The sequence below is a fragment of the Oncorhynchus nerka genome, linkage group LG6, assembly GCF_034236695.1.
Source record: "Oncorhynchus nerka isolate Pitt River linkage group LG6, Oner_Uvic_2.0, whole genome shotgun sequence".
NCBI classification, from domain to species: Eukaryota; Metazoa; Chordata; class Actinopteri; order Salmoniformes; family Salmonidae; genus Oncorhynchus; species Oncorhynchus nerka.
In genome coordinates this window covers 54,573,009-54,596,202 of record NC_088401.1, presented here as the reverse complement: position 1 = coordinate 54,596,202, position 23,194 = coordinate 54,573,009, and the positions used below count along the sequence as shown (strand labels likewise).

Below are 23,194 nucleotides of genomic sequence, written 5' to 3'. Positions count from 1 at the left end.
GGCGAGAGAGAAGCGCAAAATGTACATTTTCTATCTTTGCAAGACACCAGTAACATTCCTTCCACTACGAAGTTTCCATTCGTAGCTTTTCAGCCTTAAAATATATATCTTTATTAACAAAAACATTAATTCATGGAGATATGGCAAAAGCCATTTCAACTTGCTTGATCGTCGTCTTGAAAGAAAAAAAAAGACATTAAGAAGAAAAAAAAATGTGCACCCAGAGGAGGGCACTGATTGGTCAGAGTGATGCTTTTTACTCTTTGGGTATCTGCAACTGATTATGGCATGGCATGCTATTTATTGGCCATAGTTGGATCAACTGAGCTTGCCAAGATTTGTTAAAATGAAAAAATTATTTAAAACGATTGACAAAGGTAATTCTGGTGTAGCATGCGCCACATGTTTTTCAGAGGCGAATGGAAAACAACACAACTAAAACATTTAAGATCACATTTTTCCCGGCTCAATTTCTTTCACTTTTTTTTTAACCACGAGTTTTTTTTTTGCCTACCACAAACTTGGAACAGATGGACTGGGGCTTAATCCAGTGATCCCCCGGGTGAGTACTTAAATTCTGGACCTCTAGGTCAGAGACCTAGGTAAAATGTGTTTTGTATGGGATATTCCGGTTTCTCTCGTCAATAGCTATTGAACCAAGCATGCCATGACTATAAAGATGGTATATTCTATATGACGTGTGGACCTTTTTGGTTTGTGTAAAAAAAGGGTTTTATCGCTCTCTCTTAAAACAAATATCCATAAAAACAAAGCAAAAACAGTTTTTTTCACATTTTTGCAAATGTATGAAAAATAAACACAACAAACTGTAATGTCCCATTTACATAAGTATTCAGACCCTTTACCCAGTACTTTTGTTGAAGCATGTTTGGTACTGATTACAACCTCAAGTCTTCTTGGATATGATGCTACAAGCTTGGCACACCTGTATTTGGGGACTTTCTCCCATTCTTGTAAGGGGAGTGTCGCTGCACAGCTATTTTCAGATCTCTCCAGAGATGTTTGATCGAGTTCAAGTCCGGGCACTGGCTGGGCGACTCAAGGACATTCAAAGACTTGTCCCAAAGCCACTCCTGCATTGTCTTGGCCGTCTACTTATGATTGTTGTCCTGTTGGAAGGTGAACCTTCTCCCCAGTCTGAGGTTGAGTGCTCTGGGGCAGGTTTCCATTAAGGATCTCTCTGTACTTTGCTCCGTTCATCTTGATCCCGACTAGTCTCCCAGTCCCTGCCGCTGAAAAACATCCCCACAGTATGATGCTGCCACCATCATGCTTCATCGTATGGATGGTGCAAGGTTCCTCCAGACGCTTGGCATTCAGGCCAAAGAGTTCAATCTTGGTTTCATCAGACCAGATAATCTTGTTTCTCATGGTCTGGGAGTCCTTTAGGTTCATTTTGGCAAACTCCAAGCGGGCTGTCATGTGCCTTTAATGAGTGGCTTCTGTCTGGCCACTTCCATAAAGGCCTGATTGGTGGTTCTGCAGAGATGGTTGTCCTTCTGGAATATTCTCCCATCTCCACAGAAGAACTCCAGATCTCCGTCAGAGTGACCATCGGGTTCTTGGTAACCTCCCTGACCAAGGCCCTTCTCCCCCGATTGCTCAGTTTGGCCAGGCGGCCAACTCTAGGAAGAGTCTTGGTGGTTACAAACTTCTTCCATTTAAGAATGATGGAGGTCACTGTGTTCTTGGGGACCTTCAATGCTGCAGAAATGTTTTGGTACCCTTCCCCAGATCTGTGGGGAATTTGTATTAAATTTGCAAAAAATTCAAAAAACCTGTTGTCACTTTGTCATTATGGAGTATTGTGTGGATTGATGAGGGAAAAAAACAATGTAATATTTTTTAGAATAAGGCTGTAATGTAACAATGTGGAAAAAGTAAAGGGGTCTGAATACTTTCAGAATTTGCTGTATATACACTACATGACCAAAAGTATGTGGACATCTGCTTGTCGAACTTCTCATTCCAAAATCATGGTCATTAATATGGAATTGGTTCTCCCTTTGCTGCTATAACAGCCTCTACTCTTCTGGTAAGGCTTTCCACTAGATGTTGGAACATTTCTGCAGGGACTTGCTTCCATTCAGCTACAAGATAATTAGTGAGGTCGGTCACTGATGTTGGGTGATTAGGCCCGGCTCAAATCAAATGTTGTGTAGACCATACAGTGAAATGCTTACTTACGAGCCCCTAACCAAAAAATCAGTTTAAAAAAAATACAGATAAGAATAAGAAATAAAAGTAAAAGTAACAGTCTATTACTAGAGTGGCTGGAGTCTTTATTTATTTTTTATTTCACCAGGTAGGCTAGTTGAGAACAAGTTCTCATTTGCTACTGCGACCTGGCCAAGATAAAGCAAAGCAGTGTGACACAGAGTTACACATGGAGTAAACAATAAACAAGCCAATAACACAATAAACAAATCAATGACACAGTAGAAAAAATAAAGTCAATATACAGTGTGTGCAAAAGGCATGTGGAGGTAGGCAATAAATAGGCCATAGGAAAGAATAGTTACAATTTAGCAGATTAACACTGGAGTGATAAATGAGCATATGATGATGTACAAGTAGAGATACTGGTGTGCAAAAGAGCAGAAAAGTAAATAAAATAAAAACAGTATGGGGATGAGGTAGATAGATTGGGTGGGCTATTTACAGATTGACTATGTACAGCTGCAGCGATCGGTTAGCTGCTCAGATAGTTGATGTTTAAAGTTGGTGAGGGAAATAAAAGTCTCCAACTTCAGCGATTTTTGCAGTTTGTTCCAGTCACTGGCAGCAGAGAACTGGAAGGAAACGCAGCCAAATGAGGTGTTGGCTTTGGGGATGATCAGTGAGATATACCTGCTGGAACGAGTGCTACGGGTGGGTGTTGTTATCGTGACCAGTGAACTGAGATAAGGCGGAGCTTTACCTAGCATAGACTTATAGATGACCTGGAGCCAGTGGGTCTGGCGATGAATATGTAGCGAGGGCCAGCCGACTAGAGCATACAGGTCGCAGTGGTGGGTGTTATAAGGTGATTTGATAACAAAACGGATGGCACTGTGATAGACTGCATCCAGTTTGCTAAGTAAAGTGTTGGAAGCTATTTTGTAGATGACATCGCCGAAGTCGAGGATCGGTAGGATAGTCAGTTTTACTAGGGTAAGTTTGGCGGCGTGAGTGAAGGAGGCTTTGTTGCGAAATAGAAAGCCGATTCTAGATTTGATTTTTGATTGGAGATGTTTCCTGCTTTCATTTTTACTTGTAAGCAGGAATCAGGAGGATAGTCAGCGTTCAAATTCATCCTGAAGTTGTTCGATGGGGTTAAGATCAGGGGCTCTGTGCAGGCCAGTCAAGTTCTTCCACACCAATCTCGACAAACCACTTCTGTTTGGATCTCGCTTTGTGCACGGGGTCATTGTCATGAAACAGGAAAGGACTTTCCCAAAACTGACAAACAAAGTTGGAAGAACAGAATCTAAAATGTAATTGTATGCTGTAGGGTTAAGCTCTCCCATCACTGGAACTAAGGGGCCTAGCCCAAACCATGAAAAACAGCCCCAGACCATTATTCCTCCTTCACCAAATTTTACAGTTGGCACTATGCATTGGGGCAGGTAGTGTTCTCCTGGTATCCACCAAACCCAGATTCATCTATCGGACTGCCAGATGGTGAAGCGTGATTCATTAATTGAGAGAACGCGTTTTCACTGCTCCATAGTCCAATGGTGGCGATATTTACACCACTCCAGCCGACGCTTGGCATTGCGCATGGTGATCTTAGGCTTGTGTGCGGCTGCTCGGCCATGGAACCCCATTACATGAAGCTCCCGACAAACAGTTATTGTGCTGACGTTGCTGCCAGAGGAAGTTTGGAACTTGGTAGTGAGTGTTGCAACCGAGGACAGACGATTTATACTCGCTACGCGCTTCAGCACTCGATGGTCCTGTTCTGTGAGCTTGTGTTGCCTACCACTTTGTGGCTGAGCTGTTGTTGCTCCTAGACTTTCCACTTCAAAATAACAGCACTTACAGTTGACCGGGGGCAGCACTAGCAGGGCAGATTTGACGAACTGACTTGTTGGAAAGGTGGCATCCTATGAAAGTCACTGAGCTCTTCAGGAAGGCCATTCTACTGCCAATGTTTCTTTATGGAGATTGCATGGCTGTGTGCTCGATTTTATACACCTGTCAGCAATGAATCCACTAATTTGAAGAGGTGTCTACATACTTTTGTATATGTTGTATTTGGGGAGGGGGTCACAAAGCATGACTTTGAAAAGGATACTCTCAATCAGGGGAGAATGGAAAACAAAAAAATGTAAATCTTCCCCCGATTCAGTATATATTTTTATAGTAATAAAATATTTAAAAAGTGGATTGTTCTCCATCCACCCGATTCAGAAAATACCATCTTCATAGTCATGGCATGCTTGGTTCAATAGCTATTGAGAGAACCAAATATCCAATAAATCAGATTTTACCTCGGTTAGGCTGTAATACCATATAAATCCATGTCTAGTAGTACATTCACATACAGGGGGATAACATCTTTGTTTTTCCCCCCAAAAAATCCTTATGTTTTCCCATCAATGTTTTAAAGTTAATTGGATATTACGACCATAATGACACTTTTTCCCCCCTTGGTGGATCCAAGCCTGTGCTGTATTTTTGTTTAATTATCCACAAATTGCAAGTGTAATGCCAAACAGAGATCTGAGACTGTTCAGGATGTGCAGCCTGAACTGGGTACTGATCTGACCTATGAAAACAATTAGGTGTTATGGCTAAATGAACAGTTGTACAAGTGCAGCTTCCCGGAAACCTGAAGCATGGTTTTTAAAATTTGGTATGCTTAATGGCCGCATTAAGCATACCAAATCCTGGGAATCTGTTACACACTAACTATACCTTTCTCAATAAGATACCTCACTAGCACACCTCTTTATCATAACTCAAAAACTAAGGACCATTGTTTTGTCATGACTTTGTAAAATGATATAAATTTAAAAACCAAAAAATTGCTCTCAAGGAATTTCATTTGAGCGCTATAGATTTATCATAGAAATAAAATGCGAAATGACAAGGAATGCTTTTGCTCCATTGACGATTTTGTTGTTGGTGACCCACTCTACCAACAGTGTGTAAAGGGAATAGATAAAACGCAAATAACAGAATCACCACATGATGGCACTCGCTGCATTTCGATGAGCTGGCAGGTAACCATAAACCATACTGGCAATGGTAAAACGGTGCATAAAAAGACGTTCAGATCCTACGTGATGTTTAACATTCAAAATGCCATTTTAAATATGGAGTATAATTAAAATATTAACTAAGTAGTCTAAATGAGCACTTCCTGGCTCTTATCCAGTGTTTCTCATGTTTTTAGATGTATTTACTTAAGTCTAAGGTGCTGTAGTGAAGCAGCTAATTGGATATATATAGATTAAAAAATATATCGATCTGATTTGAAACCAATGCTGCGGTTCCATAATCACATTCCTTTCATTTCAGTGACGAGCAGAGACGTGTAAATGACGTCATTCAGCAGGAAAGGATTATGAAACCGCAGCAGAGTTTGCTAAAACCACGTGATCCATCAGCAGGCTCTGTTCTTTGACATTAGGTTGACACCAGTTAAGGGCAGATCAAACCAGTTTCACCTGTAAATAACCTCACTGCAATAATCTGCCTCTTACATAACAGCCCATGCTGCGAGTAATTGTAATATTGGTCTTAGTGTGGTTCGCTTTCAATCTGCAATAGACCATAAGACACTGAAGTTTAGAAGTCCAAAGGTGTGGTACTACTGAAAGCATGCTTATCTGAGCTCTCACCAATGACCTCAAATGGGTGTTACCTAAGCAACTCACATATGCCTCCTAGTTCAGCTGTAATGATGCAGAAGTGGAAAGGGCGTGCTGAAACACCTGAAGTTACCACCAGTCAGGACCATATTTGGTGTGTCACTAAAGCAATGCTGATGCCAAGGATGACTTCCTAACTCTCATCAGCCCAAGGAAGATTAGGTACTCCATACCCTGCTGGGTAAATCATGTGTAATCTGAGAGGCACTGAGAGCTAAATTAAGAGTGTCCTCCATTGAAGAACATTGTAGACAATACCATGTCTGCAAAGAGCATGACATTGGCCTGCCTACTCCGGTAGTTGACATTAGCTGGTGAAAGTAGCCCAAGGACAGGATTACAACCGGATATTGCAGCCAACACTGATGTACCGAAGTCTTAACTTTTCACAACTACACTGTTAAGGCGCATTCTGACTTCTTGATGACATGAGTTTGGATAGGCTCCCATTTAACAGCTGCTGCGATCTGGAGGAATTTCTCAGCAATACCACTAGTGCAGGATCGAGTCTCAGATTTAACATGTCAGCACCCACCATTTCCTAGTACTTTATTCTGACGTTCAGCTAACTACTCTAAAAGGGAGGGTTGAGTTTCCTTCTCTACAGTCTATTTGCTGGAGCAGTGTAGATTGGCACCCAGTCAAACTCAAGTTCAACGTCGATCTTTGAGCAGGATTGTCATTTTATAAACAGTTTGCTCCGCATACAGGTAACGGTCCAGCACCCAGCTTGAGAGAACGAAGAGTATATTTAGATGCCTGAAGTAATCCACTTCGCAACAGATAATCCTAGCATTCCTCTCAGAAGTGGATGTCAGTTACTTCGTTTGAGCAGAATTTACTCAAATATGCATTTTGAGCCAGGTAAGAACAAGCCATCAACTTCATGCCACAAGATTCTGTAGCAGTTTCTTTCTCACCATCCATGTTTAGAACCTTATCACCAGTTTATAGATTACACACACCCAGTCCAAGCGCCAGTCAGCTGACTTTGGCTGGAGCCCAACCATAACTGTCAAGGACAACCCAGCTCTTAAGATTACACCTCAACGAATAAGACACCAGCTGGCTCTCAAGAGAAACCACACCAGGGAGAATCCAGGAGTAACACTACATGCCATTCAGTGATGCTACTGCCAAAGAAACACAAACCAAGTGGAAAGCTCATTGTAGGTTCATTCAGTAGGTTGCCTTTATTTTTACAGTATTGACTAGAAACAGGCCAGCCGGATGAAACAGGTTGACATTTGAAGACCTGGCATAGTAACTTTTTTTTTTTTAAATGGGAATGACATTCTGGGGGGGAAAACAGAAAAACATTGGGCAAATTAAAAGCGCAAAACCGATTTCTCCAGTACAACTAGCACAAACATACTAGTTGGTCCCTATAAATAAGGCGGAATTTGACAGTCCTTCCAAATGTACAAGTTATGTTACAGTTTAAACATTTATGGGGAGACATCTAAAAATAGTTTAGAGGACCTTCTTCAACTCATCGTACAAGACCAGCACGAAGGCACCACCCATGCCTCGGAGAACATTGGACCAGGCTCCTTTGAAGAAGGCCTTGCCGCCCTCATCCTTCGCAATCTTCTTCCAACAGTCAATGGTGCCAGTGTACATAATGTCACCTGCAAAACAAAAGCAACAGGTCATACCTCTGCCTTGGCTGAATGTTTCTCAAGCAGTTGCCCACTGTTGGTGAATAGCATGACAGTGAATAAATAACTTTAAACTAAAATACAGACAAGTGTTCAAAAGTTAAATTACCTCCTTTACGTCCAGACTGCATCATCATACGGCGACGGACGGTATCGAAGGGGTAGGATGTAAGACCAGCAACTGCAGTCACAGACTGAGCGATGGCCCAGCTGACCAAGATGCTTGCGTTCTTGGGATCTGGCAGCATGCCTACAGAGAAACCAAGCAGATTAAAACAGGCTTTAAGATTTGTGAAACAAACACACTTGCAGTTCTTCTCAGACATGAGGAATGAGGCCTGTGCTCAGAGTAGTCCATGGACTCACCCTTGGCTGTGTCATAGACACCAAAGTAAGATGCCCTGTAGATTATGATGCCCTGGACCGACACAGAGAATCCCTGGTACAGGCCCTTCAGACCATCAGCCTTGTAGATCTTCTTCAAGCAGTCGCCCAGGCCGTTAAACTCACGCCCAGCACCGGCCTTGCCGACATCAGCAGCCAGTCGGGTTCTGGCAAAGTCGAGGGGGTACACAAAACAGAGGGAGGTAGCGCCAGCAGCACCACCAGAGGCCAGGTTACCAGCGAAGTACCTCCAGAACTGTTTCTTGTCCACACCATCCAGGAATATTTGCTTGTATTTGTCCTTGAATGCAAAGTTGAGGGCCTGAGTGGGGAAGTATCTGATGACGTTGGCCAAGTTGCCTCTCCAGAACGACAGGAAGCCCTGCTCCTTGGGGATACGGACGACGCAATCCATGATACCCTTGTACTGCTTGTCAACGGTGATCTGTTTGCTAGCATGTTGCACCTGTATTCACAAACACATCAAAAGCCAACACTCAGTCTTCATACAATATTTTTAAAGAGAAAAGGAAACAGCAGTTTAATGACAAAGATAGAGGACAAGGCCTACCTGTATCAATAAAAGTGTAATAGGTATGCTTCAAGCATTCAATGTCTTTAGCCAACTAGGTCAACTAAATAAGCCAACACCCCTAACAATACCAGTCATTGTAATTTAATGTTGGCAACATTGTGGATACACAGCTAATAGTAGCTAAAATCATGTAGACAAGAAGCAAGCTAGGCAACGTTGTCCATCAGCACCAAGCACTTTGCCTTTCCACATTCCATTCACCATAACGACGCGCCTCCTCAGCACTAGATTGGTTCTCGCTAGGCCTCATCTAAACACAGGATGAAGCCTCCCCTTGCTACGACCTTGGCAACTTCTCGGGCCTAGTAACCGCTAGTTACGTAATTTGATGACGGAGGACACAACGACGTTCAATGTCCAAGCTAGCTCGTGAACAAATAACTAGTAAGTAGGAATGACAATGAGCATGACACATAAGGAGTCTTTAAAAACTCAACGTTACATGGTTGCATAATAACGTTTGTAATTTGCAGCAGGCAAAGTAGTTAACGTTAGCCAAATACCCAGACACCGGTTTGCTGCTGAACTGACAGTCCCAAGATGAACCAAAATGGACGAGTCACTCGCATCTTTTCAACCTTGCAAGGCACCAATGACATTAGCTAAGTTACAGGAGTGAGTTAACTAGGTAACCCAGGTTAAAAAAAAATAGAAACTAAATGGCATTTACGAGAGGAGTTACGTTAGTAACTTAACCAGCTAGTACCAAACGAATCCCTTTCAATCGGTGTTAACGTTAGTAACGTTACAGTACTATAACGTTACTATAGCTAAAGTTAATTTCTGAAAAGCCAGTCAAACTTACCTGAAGCAGAAGCTTGATTCTTTCAATAGGAGCTACAGCTGTTTTGGAGATGGCAGCGGAAATACCACCAGCCAAGAAGTCCTTAGCGAACGAGACGACGGTCTCATTCATTTTTGTGTTGTTATCCGGGACGTTGATACACGGAAACCTTCCCGCTCTACCAAAGACTGCTGAGGTATTGAGGTATGCCGGCTCAGTCGAAATGGCCGATACTTTTAGTTGAGAGCGGATTTAATACCACTGTGTTCGCGAGACAAAGCGGGAGCTGAAAGGCGGCATGCCATTGGTGCGCTGGTGGATTTAGTGGGCGGAGACGATGTTTTTATGAACGTCCCCTGGCCTGAGAGATTTGTCCTGCCTTCATGAATTCAGCTGTGTTGTTGGCCTGTGTCCAAGAGTATTTATTTCTTTCAAAATAAACATTTTAATTAATATCATACATGAAAGACGGGCCTATAATATTACATGTGATAACATTAAAGTTATCCAAGGTTTAAAATAGTTAATTTTGAGTGATGTCATTCAATAGGTTGCTGGCTAAGTAGGCTACATGGTTGTGAATGACACTTGACACACCTTGATTGTGCGTGAGTTCTGGACCCAAGGTCATATGTGAAAAGCATGGAAGCTTGGAGTAGCTGAAACAGACAGAAGATGAAGGCTGCGTTTACACAGGCAACCCAATTCTGACATTTTTTTCCCACTAATTGGTCTTTTGAACAATCAGATCAGCTCTGATTGGTTAAGTCAATTTAGTGGGAAAAATATCAGAATTGGGCTACGTGTGTAAACGCAGCCTGAGTATACTAGACCCAGTTGCAATGGCATTGGTGCCTATGGGAGAGCCACCCCCCTAAAGTAAACAGAAACAAACCATTATTTTCAATGGTATAGGCCTGAGTGATCCATCATCTTTGGCTGAAACTCCTGTCTACTCTGAGTTAATGATCAGCTGTGAGAGGGTGCTTACTTATAGGGGGGAAAAGGTCATCCATTTCACTACCAGGTTAAAATGTCCTTAACTCTGCATTTTCTCACTATCTATTTATATATTTTTTAATTCCATTCTTTTACATGTGTATATTGTTGTGAATTGTTAGATAATACTGCACTGTTGGAGCTAGAAACACAAGCATTTCGCTACACCCAAAATAGAATCTGCTAAATATGTGTATGTAACCAATAAAATTTTATTTGAGATAGAATTCCTTTTTAGATTATATACAACGATCAAGCAGATCAAATGATATTATAATTGATATAATTGGCATAATGATGTTATATTATTATTACATTGACACAACTTATCTTAGTCTTACAATTAAGTGACAATAACGATAATGATAGTCAGTCCTGTGATCAAACTTCCTTGGGAAGAAAAAAAAGAATGGATCTGCTCCTCAAATATCCATTCAACATCCTACATCTTTTGGGAAAATAAAATGTTACTGTCTTTCTTGTATGACATTGGCCTACTGTAGTAAGGTGGTAGTGGTGAGTTCAGCTGGGACTAGGGGAACTAGCAGATCAGGTTACAGTCACCAGACTAGGGGTTTCTCAGAGTGCACCGCTCAGAGCCTTTGAGATAGAAATCATGAAAGAACTACATGTGAACAATCAATCTGTTATCTGTATTCAACATTTCCATAAGAGACGGTTTTCTGAATGTAATGTCTTGCCAAATATGATAATGATGGTGCAATTGCTCCATTCAGAACCTTTGTATAAGTACAAACAGTTGTGTTGTCATTCGAACATACATTGTCAACTCATATTCAGGAAAGCCACATTGTTTAGCAAATTAATTGAATTCAAATACAATTTTATTCATCGCATTCTTCATAAACAACAGGCGTAGACTTACAAATGTACCACCGTATTTAACCATGGCAAGGCAACTGGGAATATGGCAGAATACAAACAGAGTAATCATTCCCTCCGCAAGGCAATCAAACAGGCAAAATGTCAATATAGAAAAAAAGTGGAGTCGCAATTCAATGGGTCAGACACAAGAAGTGTGGCAGGGTCTACAGACAATCACGGACTACAAAAGGAAAACAAGCCACATCGCAGACACCGATGTCTTGCTTCTAGACAAACTAAACACCTTCTTTGCCCGCTTTGAGGATAATACATAGCCGATGGAATAGGAGACCCCAGAAGGCATCCCTAGCCGTGTCCACAGAGCATGCGCAGACCAATGACTATCACCCCGTAGCACTCACTTCTGTCATCATGAAGTGCTTTGAGAGACTAGTCAAGGATCATGTCACCTCCACCTTATCCGTCACCCTAGACCCACTTCAATTTGCTGACCGCCCCAATAGGTCCAATCCCCATCACACTGCCCTATCCCATCTGGACAAGAGTAATACCTATGTAAGAATACTGTTCATTGACTATAGCTCAGCATTCAACACCATAGTACCCTCCAAGCTCATCATTAAGCTTGAGGCTCTGGGTCTCAACCCCACCCTATGCAATTGGGTCCTGGACTTCCTGATGGGCCAACCCCAGGTGGTGAACGTTGGAAACATCTCCACTTCGCTGATCCTCAACACTGGGGCCCCACAAGGGTACGTGCTCAGCCCTCTCCTGTACTCCCTGTTCACCCATGACTGCGTTGCCATGCAAGCCTCCAACTTAAACATCAAGTTTGCAGACGACAACAACAGTAGTAGGCTTGATTTTATCAGATTTGACTTGATCAGACAAACAAATAGTCCACACAGACAGTGTGGTGAAGAAGGCGCAAATTTGGCATGTCACCTAAAACCCAGACAGAGTTTTACAGATGCACAATTGAGAGCATCCCGTCGGCTGCATCATCGTCTGGTATGGCAACTGCACCGCCCACAACCGCAGGGCTCTCCAGAGGGTGGTGCGGTCTGCACAACGCATCACTGGGGACAAACTACCTGCCCTCCGGCACCCGATGTCACAGCAAGGCCAAAAAGATCATCAAGAACAACAACCACCCGGAGCCACTACCTGTTCACCCCGCTACCATCCAGAAGGCGAGGTCAGTACAGGTGCATCAAAGCTGGAACCGAGACTGAAAAACAGCTTCTATGTCAAGCCCATCAGACTGTTAAACAGCCATCACTAGCACAGTGAGGCTGCTGTCTACATACAGACTTGTAATCACTGGCCACTTTAATAAATGGAACACTAGTCACTTTAATAATGGCACTAATAATTTTACGTATTTTCGCTACACTCGCAATAACATCTGCTCACCATATGTATGTGACCAATAAAATTTGAACAGTGAATTACATCCTTACCGGCACTTCCCAACAATGCAGAGAAAGAAAAGAGATAATAGAAAAGTAATAACACAATAATAAAAGTAATAATAAATACACAATGAGTAATGATAACTTGGCTATATGCACGGGGTACCAATACCGAGTTGATGTGCAGGGGTACGAGGTAATTGGAGGTAGATATGTACAAAATCTAGGAATAAAGTGACTAAGCAACAGGATAGTAAATAAAAACAGTAACAGCAGCGTATGAGATTATTAAAAAATACAAATAAATGTCCAAAAAGGGTCAATTCAGATAGTTAAAGATGCACTATGCAGAAATCTCTCCGCAATTACCTGGTTGCTAATATTCTAAAAGTTCGCCTAATTTCAGTTTGTGACAAAACAAGCATTCATTGTGTTGAGTATCATTGTACAATTTTTTTCATTTAACCTTTATTTAACTAGGCAAGTCAGTTAAGAACAAATTCTTATTTACAATGACGGCCTAGGAACAGCATAGAAATATCTCACATAGAACAGGTCTACTGCTTCTTAGACTTGCTTTCAATGAGTATGACAGATCTATAACTCACATTTCTATGTGCATTTTGTGGGGTTGCCCAAAAAGTTGTATATTGTAGCTTTAACCAAATATCTACCAGAACGGACTATTTAGCAGTCATATGGCTTGGGGGTAGAAGCTGTTCAGGGTCCTGTTGGTTCCAGACTTGGTGCATTGGTACCGCTTGCCGTGCGGTAGCAGAGACAACAGTCTATGACTTGGGTGGCTTTGACAATTTTTAGGGCCTTCCTCTGACACCACCTGGTATAGAGGTCCTGGATGGCAGGGAGCTCGGCCCCAGTGATGTACTGGGCTGAACGCACTACCCTCTGTAGGGCCTTGCGGTTGGACGCCAAGCATTTACCATACCAAGCGGTGATGCAGCCAGTCAAGATGCTCTCAATGGTGCAGCTGTAGAACGTTTTGAGGATCTGAGGGCCCATGCCAAATCATTTCCACCTCCTGAGGGGGATGAGGTGTTGTCAGGTGTGTGTGTGTGTGTGTGTGTGGACCATGATAGATCCTTAGTGATGTACTGAGGAACTTGAAGCTCTCGACCCGCTCCACTACAACCCTGTCAATGTGGATGGGGGCGTGCTTGGCTCTCCGTTTTCCTGTGGTCCATGATCAGCTCCTTTGTCTTGCTGATGTTGAAGGAGAGATGTTGTCCTGGCACCACATTGCCAGTTCTCAGACCTCTTCCCTATAGGCTGTCTCATCGTGATCGGTGATCAGGTCTACCACCGTCGTGCCATCAGCAAACTTAATGATGGTGTTGGAGTTGTGCGCAGCCAAGCAGTCTTAGGGTGAACAGGGAGTACAGGAGGGGACTAATCTGAAACTGGACCCTGGACTTCCTGAGGGGCCCCCGTGTTGAGGGTCAGCATGGCGGATGTATTGTTGCCTACACTCACCACCCGAGGGTGGCTCGTCAGGAAGTCCAGGGTCCAGTTTCAGATGGAGGTGGTCAGTCCCAGGGTCCTTAGCTTAGTGATGAGCTATCGTTATTAATGCTGAGCTGTAGTCAATTAACAGCATTCTCACATAGGTGTTTCTCTTGTTGAGGTGGGAGAGGGCAGTGTGGGGTGCAATATAGATTGTGTCATCGGTGGATCTGTTGGAAGTGTGCGAATTGTAGTGGGTCCAAGATGTCTGGGATGATAGTGTTGATGTGAGCCATGACCAGCCTTTAAAAGCGTTTAATATCTATAGATGTGAGTTCTACAGGGCAATAGTCATTTAGACGGGTTACCTTGGCGCTCTTTGGCACAGGGACTATGGTGGTCTGCTTGAAACATGTAGGTATTACAGACTGGGCCAAGGAGAAGTTGAAACTTTCAGTGAAGACACTTGCCAGCTTGTCAGTGCATGCTCTGAGTATGTGTCCTGGTATGCTGTCTGGCCCTGTGGCCTTGTGAATGTTAACCTGTTTAAAAGTCTTACATTGACAACGGAGAATGTGATCACACATTTATCCGAAACAGCTGGTGCTTTCATGCTTGGTTCAGGGTTGCTTGCGAAACATAGAAGGCATTTAGCTTGTCTGGTAAGCTCACCTCACTGGGCATCGCTGTGATACACTACAAAGTATGTGGACACCTGCTAGTCGAACATCTCAATCCAAAATCATGGGCACTAATATGGAGTTGGTCCCCCCTTTGATACTATAACAGTCTCCACTCTTCTGCGAAGACTTTCCACTAGATGTTGGAACATTGATGCATGGTCTTGCTTCCATTCAGCCACGAGCTGAATGGCCTAGCTCGCAGTCGGCATTCCAATTCATCCCAAAGGTGTTCGATAGGGTTAAGGTCAGGGCTCTGTGCAGGCCTGTCAAGTTCTTCCACACAGATCTCAACAAATCACTTCTGTATGGAGCTTGCTTTGTGCACAGGAGCATTAACATGCTGAAACAGGAAAGGGCCTTCCCCAAACAGTAGCCACAAAGTTGGAAGCACAGAATCGACTATAATGTCATTGTATGCAGTAGTGTTAAGATTTCGCTTCACTGGAGCGTTCTCCTGGCATCTGCCAAACCCAGATTCGTCCGTCGAGTGCCAGATGGTGAAGCGTGATTGATCACTCCAGAGAACACGTTTCCACTGTTCCAGAGTGCAACGGCGGCAAGCTTTACACCACCCCAGCGGACGCTTGGCATTGTGATCTTAGGCTTGTGTGTTGCTGTTCGGCCATGGAAACCCATTTCATGAATCTCCCAACAAACTGGTTGCTTCCAGAGGCAGTTTGGAACTCGGTAGTGAGTGTTGCAACCGAGGACAGACCATTTTTTACACGCTTCAGCACTTGGCAGTCCCATTCTGTGGCCTACCACTTCGTGGCTAAGCCGTTGTTGCTCCTAGTCAGTTCCACTTCACAACAACAGCACTTACAGTTAACCAGGGCAGAAATTTGATGAACTGACTTTTTGGAAAGGTGGCATCCTATGACGGTGCCACGTTAACAATCACTGAGCTCTTCAGTAAGGCCATTCTACTGCCAATGTTTGTCTATGGAGACTGTATGGCTGTGTGCTCAATTTTATACACCTGTCAGGTGTAGCTGAAACAGCCGAATCCACTCATTTGAAGGGGTGTCCACATACTTATATCTAGTGTAGTTTTGTCAGGGTGCCCGCATATCAGCCCCTCTCAGGCCACCTCTTTCACTTCTCTAATTGTGCTTTGATGTACAGTACAAATCTCAGCCATTACAATGACTGTTCAAGTACATTTCACTTCAATGATTCTGAATCATCTCAATCTAAAACAGAGATTTGCATTGTTTCATCAATCCAATGTATTACATACCGTATACAGTACACGTAAACTTGACATTGGTGTGCTTCAGTTACAATCTTATTGCTAGATTCACAACACAATGATACATACTGTATGTGCTATGAAAGTTAGTGACTGATAAGTGGCTAGGACACAATCAGATCCTTTGGGTGAATAACTACCACGCATAATTAAAACAGTCAGTGAAATAAGACTTATAATAAATATGGAAACTTTAAGGCATATAAATATGATATACCCAAGTCTGTTAAAATAGTCATTACAACCTAATGTACACAATGAAAAACATTAATTGGCATTAGTAAGCTAATTCCATCTTATAACAGGTTTGTGCTTTGTGTTCCTCTTCATGACCTTTACGTAAGGCCGACCATATTACACAGGAGGTTGGTGGCACCTGAATTGGGGAAGAGGAGCTCCTGGTAATGGCTGGAGCGGAATGAGTGCAATAGTATCAAATACTGTCAAACTGTATAACAACGTTAGAAAATACCATAACCTTGCTCTGAACAAAACAGTAAAAAAAAATCCATGTGTTTAAGTATAAAAGTACAATTCCTATGATTGCATTGCAACTTTAAAAAACAATACAGCATGATTGTCTATCAATGGATCTACCTCCGATTCTGAAATGGTTACTAATTCACAAAGCTGTAAAAGACCTGGCATCAACCAAATTGTCATCTTCAAAGTATTGCATTCCAACAAATATTCCTGACTCTTTTTGATAGTTCAGACACGTTCCTATACCAATGGTCATCATCCCCTTCTGCAGGTTTTGTTACACCAGTTTCACCAGCGACTTCCTTGCTGTGACTGAAACTTCCTATTCTTCAGGTACTGTTTCACCTCTTCCACCTCAGTAGGGCCCATGCTCTGGTCCACGCCTGGTGCCAACTTATAGCTCAATGGAGACACAATGTACCCGTTGCGGTACAGACAGACCTGCTTGCACATCTCAAAGCAGCTGAAGAGAAGGCCAAAGTATGGAACAATCTGAGGAGGACAAACAGATAAATTGCTTTTGAAGGGGCTCTATAAAATGTGAAGAGCTAGGTTCAAATCTGCCCTGGTAGTAGGACCTGGTTATGATCTTCTTTTCCACAAAGTACACAATTTACTTGGTAGACTGATTATGAGAGGAGATTTTAGACCAGTAAAAGAAACAACTCCATTGCCATCATGAAAAGCCATTTGGAGATGATAGATGAGAGCACTGTATGCTGTTCTAGGATCCGACCCACATCTGCCAGCTTGCAATAACCCTGTTATAAATTACCCACAAAGCACATCTCTCTCAAGGTCCATCTCCCAAGTTATGGGCCATTCTACTGTTTCACTCTGATATAAAAATGGCATTGTTTGATAAATGTGCATTGGCTGTATATTACTATATCTATTACTGCATTATATCTACAGCAGACAAGACTGAGGAGGACTGGTAGAGGGTCGGGGGTAGAGCGCAATAAATCATTACAGTAATAGGCTAAAGTATTTTAAAAAATGGGAACATGACTCAGGTGGTCCTACCTTGACCATGTTGGCTGTGATGCCACTCCACAGTGTCAGGATGCCCTTGTTTCTGATCACCTGCCTGAAGCAGTCCAACATTCCAGTGAAGTGGATATCAGCGCCGCCATAATGGGGGAGCCGAGGGTTCTGGGCCTGGCGAGAGAAAGAGAGGACAAACATTCCTGAATAGATGAGTTTTGACACTCCATTATGTCGTGAGAGATTTCCAGTTACTAGGAAAGTGACCCTAGAGTGCACCAGTATAAAATAAATGCATTTAGGATAAATGAATGACAGATATTTGGGACAAACTCATAAGCATCTGATCTAAGTAGTGACCCACATGAAAATGCTGTAGTATTACTATATTATTCACTGTAGTGTTTTTTTGCAGACTTTACTGTAGCATTTACTGTAGTGTTTTTGCAGAAATTACTATTTACTGTAGTTTTTTTGCAGACATGACTGTAGTATACTGTATTATTTACTGTAGTGTTTTTGCGGACATGACTATTTACTGTCGTGTTTTTGCAGACATGACTGTAGTATAAAGAATGGCGCTGAGATGTATAGCTAAGACTGCACTCAACAAACTACAGTTAAAGTCGGAAGTTTACATACACTCAGGTTGGAGTCATTGAAATTAGTTTTTCAACCACTCCACAAATTTCTTGTTAACAAACTAAGTCGGTGAGGACATCTACTTTGTGCATGACAAGTAATTTTTCCAACAATTGTTTACAGACATTATTTCACTTAATCACAATTCCAGCGGGTCAGAAGTTTACATACACTAAGTTGACTGTGCCTTAGAAGCTTCTGGTAGGCTAATTGACATCATTTGGGTCAATTGGAGGTGTACCTGTGGATGTATTTCAAGGCCTACCTTCAAACTCAGTGCCTCTTTGCTTGACAACATGGGAAAATAAAAAGAAATCAACCAAGACTGTAGACCTCCACAAGTCTGGTTCATCCTTGTGAGCAATTTCCAAATGCCTTAAGGTACCACATTCATCTGTACAAACAATAGTACGCAAGTATAAACACCATGGGACCACGCAGCTGTCATACCGCCAGGAAGGAGACACATTCTGTCTCATAGAGATAAACATACTTTGGTGCGAAAAGTGCAAATCAATCCCATAACAACAGCAAAGGACCTTGTGAAGATGCTGGAGAAAACAGGTACAAAAGTATCTATATCCACAGTGAAACGAGTCCTATATCAACATAACCTGAAAGGCCATTCAGCAAGGAGGAAGCCACTGCTCCAAAACCGCCATAAAAAAGCCAGTACAGTTTGCAACTGCACATGGGTGTAAAAGATCGTACTTTTTGGAGAAATGTCCTCTGGTTTGATGAAATAAAATTAGAATTGTTTGGCCATAATGACCATCGTTATGTTTGGAGGAAAAAGGGAAGCTTGTGGAAGGCTACCCAAAACGTTTGACCCATGTTAAACAATTTAAAGACAATGCTACCAAATACTAATTGAGTGTATGTACATTTCTGACCCACTGGGAATGTGATGAAAGAAATAAAAGCTGAAATAAATCACTCTCTACTATTATTCTGACATTTCACATTCTTAAAATAAAGTGGTGATCCTAACTGGCCTAAAACATGGACTTTTTACTAGGATTAAATGTCAGGAATTGTGAAAAACTGAGTTTAAATGTATTTGGCTAAGGTGTATGTAAACATCTGATTTCAACTGTATATATGGCTGTAAGTCAACAAGAAAAAGCTCATCCAAAGGGAGCACTCCTAGTGGTCGGTGATTTTAATGCAGGAAAACTTAAATCCGTTTTGATCTAATTTCTGCATCGACAAAGCTATCTAGCAGTCCAATCGATGTAAAAATTCTAACGAAAGCACTACATGATGAGGGATACAAGGGTGTAGTGTAGTATTCTACAGTGTACTGGCGCAGTGGTCTAAGGCACTGCATCTCAGTACAAGAGGTGTCACTACAGTCCCTGGTTCAATTCCAGGCTATATCACACCCGACCATAGGGTGGCGTACAATTGGCCCAGCGTCGTCCGGGTTTGGCCGTCATTGTAAATAAGAATGTTCTTAAAAGAATGTTCTTAACTGACTTGCCTAGTTAAATAAATAAATAAATGTACTATAGAATTCCATAGTAAGTAATATAGTGTTCTATAGTAAACTGTAGTATTTTTTATGTGGGGAGAGAGACTATGGAATGAATGGAATGATTTTATGAATTTACGATAATTGCTCTTTAATCCATGAGAATAACCATCCCCCAAAGACAACACACTTCCAGTCACGACAGGCTGAGTTTGTTAAGGAAATGCTATGTTACTGGCTGGCTGAAGAAACAAGAACTGCACCCATGCTTTAAGCTTCCTTAAAAATATTTGCTTGTGGGTTGTGTCATCCGTTTCTAATTGAACTTCTTGTTTAGGCCCCCAAAAAATCTGATATACTTCTATACAAAACATGAACAAAATATATTTTTAATTCTGTGTGTCTGAAACTAGACAGAGGGAATTAAAGAGAGGTGCAGTTTGTCTTATGGAGTGAGACGGTGCTTTGTCCACTGTGTGATAGCTGTCAGCTATATTTAGAGAGATTCTCTATAGCGCAGGCAGACCCTGAACAGCATTCACATTCTCAGCTGCCACAGCACCTTGTGGTCACTAATAATAAATTGATAAAAACGGATGTAGTATTCTGTCCTTCATAGAAGTCCTATTGAACCCTGTGTCCTCTCATACATACAGAGAAGGACATGTGAGGGGAGACATGAACTCATACATCAGCCCAATGTATGGTATGTGCCAATAACTATGGTCAGTTATTGTAGTTTAAAGTCTATGAAGATTAATTATTAGTCTTAGTCACGCTTTGAAAGTTTAAACTATCTTTTTTGGCTATTTTCTAAGCTTGTATGTTGCATTTTGTTTAGAAAGTAGAAAAAAAAAACACATCCACTGGTAGGCTACTTTATCAAGGGCAAGTGTTTTGCTGTGTAAGGACAAGTTTTTTACTGCCTGCATGTACTTGTCAAAGGTACCGGTAAAAATGTGTACAAATGCACCACCATATGGACTGATGTGATATTACCAAACTGGGTGTGTCTCATATAATGGCCCAATGAGTTGAGCGCACTTACCTGCATTTTCCTTTTCACAGTTTCAAAGGGGTAGGAGAGGGTTTGGGCCACTCCTGCGGCTATGCAGCCATTGATGAAGTTCTGTAAGGCTGTGAACCGGAATTGGGGCTTCCGCCACAGCTTGTCCAAGTTGATGTAGACTGCATAGCAACCAATAGAGAAGGGAAATGCACCTGTAGCAGAATAGATCCACAGTTACTAGCTAGGTCAACACTGCCCCATAGAAAAACGTATCATCATGATATAAATATTCTCTGTTTGGCTGTTCCAAATTTCAAACAACAATGAAAGCCCTATAATCTGTAAGAAATGTGTTTCACAAGTAAGAAGACTAGACAAACTTTATGTAGAGTGATACAACAAGTTATACTAAATCATTGTTTGGCTTTTCTTAAGAATATCTTTCTCCACATTTCTGTAGTATACAGAGATAAGTGCGTACCGAGGATTGTGAGAGAGAAGCCCCTGTAGAGTGCTCGAAGGCCTTCGGTCTGGTATATCTTGGAAAGCGTATGGACCACCCCCCTGTAGGTAGGCTCTCTGCAGTTCTGAGCTATGAGGTGGGTCTCTGCCACCTCCAGAGGGTACGTGGCCAGCGCTGCACTTATACCAGCTAGCCCACCAGCAAAAATGGCCCTCCACTGAGAGACGTAGCCCAATTCATCCATATGGAGGTGGACGATCCTGGAAAGTCAAGAACACAGAGGTCAATGTTTTGGTTCTTAATTATCTTTATAAAAGGAGCCTATCTGAAAATATATTTACTTTCATCGTTGCATACGTTATTCATGAGGCAGGTACAGCCAGTGAATATATGCATTATTATGGCTACAGGTTTTTCAAGATTCTGCCAGAAATTCTAGTAGTAAGTAACTGTATGTTATATAACTGTAACAGACTGAGCATCTAATTCAAGAACCGTTCAAATGTATGTTTCATAGTGATGTTCTCCATTGAGAACCCACTACCATACGTCCGAAAATTAAGATGGGTGTCGAAGTAGAGCCGCAGTAAATCTCATCTGATATTTAATAAACAGCCATAAAGTCTGGCAAACTTGACTTAATAAATATTCACTTTGAGTCAAGAAAGGAGAGGAGCTGCCCTTTTCTTGGAACACGATGTACATAACATTTCCCTGGCGAGCGGGGCAGGGTTCGTGTTTACATGTGCCCATGCACTGACGCGTGAGGTCTTACTGTCAGCGCTAGAATTAGAAAACACCATGTACCATATATCCTCAGTTACCATGGCATGGTCGAATGGGAGTACAACAACCATAAACGTCAAGAAGTTAGACATGACTACCTCTGCGTTTGTTTGGATATGAAGTGACACCATACTCGGATGAGTTTTAAGAGCAGTCTGATTGGACAATGATAGAAGGCGTGTCTCACAAGAATCTTAAAAACAACGGAAGTGAATTGGATAGAAATGTGTGGCACTAACGTTAGCTATACCAGTTCCGCAGAAGACGCCTAAGTAATCATAATATGTATTTGCAAATATGTCAACCCAGTATAAAGACGTAGGGTGTTTGGGACAAAAGACAGTATCAGCCTGGTTGAATATAGCCAACTAGCATGATAATTAAATTAACTATACTGCTAGCTAGCTGTAACGTTATAGCTAGATAGTAGCAACGTAGCTACTTGTCTAAGATTAACGTTTTCATAACTCAGAAACAACACACCGAATTGCTTATTCACTCACTGTTTGTATGTTGACAAATGGACGGCGCTGTAAGGAAACAGGCGGAGACAGGAGACGAGGTTCCCCTTCCAAAATCCTCGTATGCCTTCTTTCTGGTAGACTACAAGAAAGCTGTGGAGAAAGCCTTTTTTACAGTGAAATGTGCCCACTTGACTCTTGATTTTCACCACCTCCAGGGGCGACGTGACAGTTTTACTGAAAACTCCCGCAAAACCAACGCACATGAAGCCCTGAGAACTTGTCAGTCTGTCATCTGGTTTAACTGTTGCCATTATTACTCTGAATATGTCATTTATGTAACCAATTTTCCTCAGCCGATGCTGCTACCTCATCGGTAGGTCTATATTGTATGTAGGACCAGCAGCACATATTGTTTATCATCCGGTGTCCTGATTCCTGTCACGTTGCTCTGAGGGGAGGAGGTACTGCGTGCACTGGGCATGGGGACGTCTACGGTTCTCTTTCCAGGAAAATGTTTGGCTATTAATGTATATATGTAGGCTAACGTTACTAGTGGTGCGCGGGTCAGCTGTTTGTTCACCCGCAATTGCTAACCAATCCGCAACCGCCTGACTATGTGATACAGTGAAAATCTGAGGCCTGCACCCGACCCTAACCCTCTAATTTATGAAATGCTCTGTAGGCTACAGTCAGAGACGGCGGAATAATTTTTTGACAGCGGTGCGTTTTTATTTTGTTGCCTGATTTACTGTAGATATGTTTACGCATATAATTTCCGACATTTTTGTACCCTATTTGTTAGTCAACTTGTCTATATCCTAGTTACATGCAGCGTATCTTCTGTCATTATATCTTGCCCTAGAATACTACATAAACCCTTGCTCACCAGAATAATGTCATAAATCGATAGAATGACCAACCGCC

At 42.1% G+C, this 23,194-nt stretch overlaps 2 protein-coding genes across 2 annotated transcripts; both read right to left on the bottom strand.

The window, feature by feature from the left end:
* Positions 1-7,049: 7,049 nt before the first annotated feature.
* slc25a5 (solute carrier family 25 member 5) lies at positions 7,050-9,549 on the bottom strand. Its single transcript, XM_029662003.2, has 4 exons — positions 9,328-9,549; positions 7,910-8,393; positions 7,653-7,793; positions 7,050-7,513 (listed from the first exon to the last, which is right to left on the bottom strand). The coding sequence occupies exons 1-4, from the start codon at positions 9,436-9,438 to the stop codon at positions 7,356-7,358; spliced, it is 894 nt and encodes a 297-aa protein (XP_029517863.1). The 5' UTR covers positions 9,439-9,549; the 3' UTR covers positions 7,050-7,355.
* A 1,583-nt stretch (positions 9,550-11,132) lies between these two features.
* slc25a43 (solute carrier family 25 member 43) lies at positions 11,133-22,774 on the bottom strand. The gene is made up of 5 exons (XM_029662002.2): positions 22,310-22,774; positions 21,039-21,280; positions 20,597-20,769; positions 17,472-17,606; positions 11,133-16,937 (listed from the first exon to the last, which is right to left on the bottom strand). Exons 1-5 carry the CDS (start codon positions 22,579-22,581, stop codon positions 16,734-16,736), a joined length of 1,026 nt encoding a protein of 341 aa, XP_029517862.1. The 5' UTR covers positions 22,582-22,774; the 3' UTR covers positions 11,133-16,733.
* Positions 22,775-23,194: the final 420 nt, after the last annotated feature.